The 6,004-nt window shown below is 43.5% G+C and overlaps 1 protein-coding gene across 1 annotated transcript; it reads left to right on the plus strand.

The window, feature by feature from the left end:
* Positions 1-1,820: 1,820 nt before the first annotated feature.
* Positions 1,821-4,787, plus strand: LOC123452877 (putative disease resistance protein RGA3). The gene has a single exon (XM_045129604.1). The coding sequence runs from the start codon at positions 1,821-1,823 to the stop codon at positions 4,785-4,787; it is 2,967 nt and encodes a 988-aa protein (XP_044985539.1).
* Positions 4,788-6,004: the final 1,217 nt, after the last annotated feature.

Raw genomic sequence — 6,004 nt, forward strand, 5'->3', positions numbered from 1 at the left:
ATTTTTAAATAGCTATAACCAATTAGCTAATTCTCCTTTCCATGCGATAATGTCACATCATTAAGTTATGCATGAAGTCATAAATTATTTTTTTCAGTAACTTCTTCATGCAAAACATATCACTTATGCATTATTTTTTTCCAAAGAATTAAATCATGTAAGAAAATTTCACATCCATTTTTGCATTAATTTTAGTCTTCTATCATTTATTGATACATTTTTCTTAACAAGGTTTCTGCCGCAACGCGCGGGGCATCATCTATCTAGTATGCTCAGAGAGTTGCTTAATAAATTGTTGACCTGCCAAAATCTGAGTGACCTAATACCAAATGAAACGTCCTTTGTGAAAGAAAAAGAAAACTTAGCTAGCGGGCCCACATGTCAGTGTCCTTGGCCGGCGTCGGCGTCCCCGGCTCCTGCTGGCTCCAAACGGCTCTCGTCGCCGCGTCGTCATGCCCGTGCAGCATGCCAGCGTCGACACAAACGATGGGCATGCGCGTGCCCCATTGTTCCGGGCCAGCTGCTCTACGCCTAGGGGCGGTTCAAGGATTCCGCAGACGGCGGCGGCCAGAGCGAGGAGGACCAACCACCCGGTGGTGGTTGTTAGGCGGCGGAGGCGCAAGTAGGAATTATTCATAGGTATGATGAATCTTTCGTCAATGGTTAAGATTCAAGTGAATGCAAACCTTAAGAAAATAATATATCTGGATATATACTACTCCATTTGATTGATTTTATTTGGTAAAAAGCAGCACTAGTGCAACAAATGAGTTGGTGCACATGACTTGTTCGAAGAAATGCTCATGTGGGCTTCCTAATCCCCTGCTTCTCGGTTAATGACAAATCTTTGCCCTAATCAAAACCTTGCAACTTCCTAGGTTGGCACATGATGTGTACTGATTCTACACATGATGAGCAGATGAGGACAACTGGACAAGTGGCCAACCCTATATTATATTATGGCTGAATAAATAAACAGAACGACGACTTGTAAGTGTGGATCAATGATTGTCCTTTTCTCACTACTTTCATATTGAAGGAATCTGATGCAAATGTTCGATAAGGTGGCCATTATGCATTTGACTTTCAAGGATCAGCAGCAGGCTCTCTTCTCCTGCTGCTCGTCTGCACCAAGGTGCTTAATTAGCTTGTCAGCAATCATCCAACAAAAGCTAGTTTGATCTTGCCTAAGCCAGCGATATCCCCTGCTGCTCGCCTGCACCAAGGCACGGCGACCAATTCCTTTCATGGCTAGCAAGAATCCTTTATTGTTATCCCAGCAAGATAGCACCCTCGGTTTCTTTTTGGATCTGTCGTTACAATAGAAAGGTACCATCTTTTGCTTTAATAATGAATCATCATGTTTGCATTCCACGGTTTCTTCGGTTTTGCTTCCGTCTCTTCACTGTTTTTTTTTTTGGAAAAGGAGGTTCAAACCCCCGGCCTCTGCATCAATCTCTTCACTGGTTGCTTTGCTTCCAGTTAGTTGTTCTTCTAGTTGAGATGATTTCCAATTTTGAAGAGAAATTTCTCTTCTGCACATGGCTTTTTATTGTCTTAGTAACAGAGCATCCTGAGTTCGTTCTTATCATCTCATGGATTGTTTTCTTTTTGTTTGCCTTGAACACCTGATTACATGAATTGTATTTTTTGAAACTAATTAAGTGATTGTATTTAATTTATGATCTGTGCAGAGAAGGGCATCCTATCTTGTGAGTTGTGGGGAGCAATGACCTATGATTGTTTAGTAAGCTTACCAAGCAGAATGTAGTGTCAACTACAGGAGCAAGCCACTGAGTGAGAATCTGCAGGTTGGTATTATGGCGACTGTTTTGGATGGTCTCTTGTCGAGATCATTGAGAAGACTGGGTCAGCTTGTCGAGGATGAGGTTGTGATGACACTCTGTGTGGGAAGGGATATCACGAGGCTCCAGCAAAATCTCGAAAGCTTCAGGGCAGTACGTCATGATGCTGAAGCTCTGGCCATGAGAGATGACGCGGTCAAGTTATGGTGGAAGCGCATCAGCGATGTTATGTTCAATGTTGATGATGTCATAGACCTATTCATGGTTCATTCAGATATGAGGCATAGATCATCCCCATGTTGCTCCATGTTCTCTTGTTTTGCAAAGCTTCTAGAAGACCACAGGGTTGGTACAAGAATCAAGAACATAAACATAGAGCTTGACGAGATTAAAAGGACATCAGACATGTTTACCCCGGGGAGACCCAGGTCTCCGCAGCCCCAGATAACAACTGTGGATACAAGACAGACAGTTCCTATAGTTGCACCAGGGGTTGTCGGGACAGCCATCACACGTGCTGTTGATTCCATGGCAAAAGCTATTGTCGATAGGTGCCAAGGCGATGTGCCAAGTGTTTTTGGCATTGAAGGAATGGGAGGCATTGGCAAGACAACATTAGCTCAGAAGATATATTGGGAGCAGAGGATAAGGGAGGAATTCCAGATTCATATATGGTTGTGCATTTCTGAGACCTACACTGTTACTGAATTGTTACGGCAGGCAATTGGAATGGCTGGAGGAAACTGCGATCAAGTAAACACACAGACCGAGCTTATACTACGTCTAAAAGACATTATCAAAAGAAAGACTGTTTTTCTTGTATTGGATGATGTGTGTCTACCTGATGTCTGGATCGATCTTCTTCAGCTATCTTTCGTGGATGCCTTGAATGCATGTGTCCTTATCACCACAAGGGACCACAAGGTTTTGCAAGAAATAAATTCAACCAATATTCACTTGGTAAAAATAATGGTTGAGGATGATGGCCTGAGGCTACTTATGCAGAATTCCTTCCAGCCGTACGGTAGTACATTCCAGGAGTTGGGGCGGGCCATTGTAAAAAAATGTGACGGTCTTCCTCTTGCTATCAAGGCTGTTGCAGGTGTCCTGTCCTCCAGAAAAACAGAGGAGGAATGGAAGAGGATCCGAGATAGTCAATGGTCTATTAATGGACTCCCCGTTGGAGTAGGAAGTGCACTGTATGTAAGTTACAGAAACCTTCCCCATGAACTGAAGCAGTGCTTTCTATGGTGTGCCTTGCTGCCTCCAAATTTTGGAATATGTCGCGATGCTGTTGCTTACTGGTGGGTTGCCGAAGGTTTTGTGAGGAAAGAGCCTGAGTGCTCAATACATCAGACTGCTGAAGGGTACTACCATGAACTAATCAGGAGGAATCTTCTGCAACCAAAACCAGAGTTCATAGACAAAAGTGTGTCAACGATGCATGATCTATTGAGGTCACTTGGGCAACATCTGACAAGGGATCACTCCTTATTCATGAATGTGAACAGTGATTACTCCTTGTTCATGAATGTGGAAAATAGAGGAGCCGTACCAAATTTACGCCGCTTAGGGATCAGCAATGTTGTAGAAGAATTACCCGCTCTAGAAGAGCACAAGTGCCTGAGGACCCTCTTTCTTTTTGATAACAAGAACTTGAAGTCTGTTCACAATGGCATTTTCAGAAAGCTCCAGCATATCCGTGTCTTAGTTCTCCGTCAAACAAGCATCCAAAACATACCAGAGTCAGTGGGAAACTTGGTGCTACTGAGGTTGCTAGATCTAAGCTTTACAGATATTGACAAACTTCCGGAGTCCACACGGAACCTCATCAGCCTTGAATACCTCTCTTTGCTTGGTTGCCATCAGTTGCATAGCCTGCCAGCTGGTTTGATGAGACTGTCTAACATAAGTTTTTTGGAGCTAGAGAAGACCGCACTTCATTGTGTTCCAAAGGGAATTGCAAAGTTTCAGCATCTCTACAATCTTAGAGGAGTTTTTGAGAGCGAGACTGGATTCACGTTGGATGAGTTGCGGCGCCTCCCCAACATCCAGCGCCTATGGGTTGATAAGCTTGAGAAAGCTAGGCCAGGGGGTGAACTTGTACTGAAGAACAGTCACAATCTTAGAGAACTGGGACTACAGTGCACTCATGATAGTACCCGCTATGAGACCAATGAGGTTGAGAGGATTCAACAAGTCTATGCTATGCTTATTCCATCACCAAGCCTAGAATACATTTTTCTGATTGGTTTCCCAGGCACAATATTCCCACAATGGCTATTGGAACCGGAGCTTAATATTCCAAGTTTGCGTCATATGCACCTCAATGAGTGCATATCATGTTCAGAGCTTCCACCGGCAGGTCAGATGCCACAACTGGAAGTTTTTCAGATTAAAGGTGCAGATGCCATAGAGACCATTGATGCAAAATTCCTGGGTAAAGGGGTCGGAATTCCTGCTGTCTTTTTCCCAAAGCTTGTACTGCTTCACATCATTGGAATGTGCAGTTTGCAAAGTTGGTCCCTCAACACCGGGGATCCTTGTGATAACATGGAGGGCAACTCTCCACAGATATCTCTGATGCCTGAACTTAAGCGCCTGTTTCTTCTTGATTGCCCAAAACTGACAGCTCTGCCTCCTGACTTGTCCAAGGTCGTTAACCTTAAGAAAATCCACATTGAAGGTGCTCACAAACTGGAAGAAATCGTCAGCCTCCCCGCAGTTGCATGGCTCAAGGTGAAGAACAACGCATGTTTGAGGAGAATTTCGAACCTCTGTAAGCTGCAGGACCTGTTTGCACAGGACTGCCCAATGCTGGATCAGGCACAGAACCTGTGCTTGCTGAAACGTGTGTACATGATTGGCTGCCCGCATGCCCAAGTGTTCAGGAATTGTTTAGAGGAAGAAAAACAAGGGATCCTAGTCCATGTCACAACAGATGGCCATAATATCTTCCCAGATGAATCTCTCTACAATTAGACAGGTGAGTGAAATTTCTAAGAAAAACTTGCTCTAGTTCTAGTTCTACTGCTTTATTATTCTAGCTTCTACTCCCCCTGTACCATAATAATTGTAGTTGGGGAAAACTAGTTTAGTTCTTCTCTACTATAATTATTATGGTAGAGGGAGTATGTTCTGAAACTGTAGACATTCCGCATCCACTTGAGAAACTTTTTATTATTGATAACCAGAGTGACATTCAGTCTGTTACTCTTCTAACAGGCTTACAATTACAGCACACGAGCGGGGCATATTAAAGTCATAATGAAGATGGATAGACACAATGTTCGAAGATCAACCCCTCAAATTATCAGATATTTTACACATTGGCCTTTTGCACAGAGCGGCTGCTCAGTGATTCCTCAGAATCCTTCATTATAAATCGAAGCCCTGAAGCGCTATGGAGCTCTTTGATCGGGCATGGACGATAAGAGGTCTCTGTTTATTGAATGCTGGAGTGAAATTCCATTTGCTTTGTCTCTGTTACCTTTGTCATTTTAATGTGTTGTTGTGGAATTGAGGTGAGTATTTCACTTGGGCCGCCTTGAGAGGATAAATGAAGGTTGACAGCAAAAACGACATGGCACACCTGAAGCTGATCATAGCCAACTGTCATTGCTGCATTTTTATTACTTTAGCAAGTTGTGTTCGGAAGGACGATTTCATTGATTTGGCAAATGGAACTGTTTCAGGCATAATATTTGTTCAGGTTGAAACCCAGATGCACGAGTGTTGCTTGCGGCTCAAAAATGGAAATATGTGCCAGTAAATTAGTCCAGAGCTTGAAATTCAAGAGATGAATTAGGGGTGGAGTACAGTCGGAGTCGGGCACTCTGTCACTTTTTACTTTTCTTTGTCATTGAAGCCTTCCTTTTCTTTTTTGAAAAAAAAACCCTAGAAATATTGTTTGAGAAAATATGGTCGACTATCAGTATGGTCGAGATGGAAAGAGTTCTGGACATACGGAACAGGGTCGAGATGGAAAAGAAGCTAAAAGCATAAGATGGTTTATAACTTAATGGCAACAGAGGGTTAAGTTGGTTCCTGCACAATTGATAAACTACGATTCAGGGTGGACGAGACGAGCGGTCTTTCGGACCTGCTCGTGGCCTGCTCGACCCGGGCCGGTTCGGTCCTGGCTCGGTAAAAAAATTGGCCGGTCCGGGTCCTGAAAACAGGACCCAAAAAACCTCGGT

This window comes from Hordeum vulgare, chromosome 5H, assembly GCF_904849725.1.
Source record: "Hordeum vulgare subsp. vulgare chromosome 5H, MorexV3_pseudomolecules_assembly, whole genome shotgun sequence".
NCBI classification, from domain to species: Eukaryota; Viridiplantae; Streptophyta; class Magnoliopsida; order Poales; family Poaceae; genus Hordeum; species Hordeum vulgare.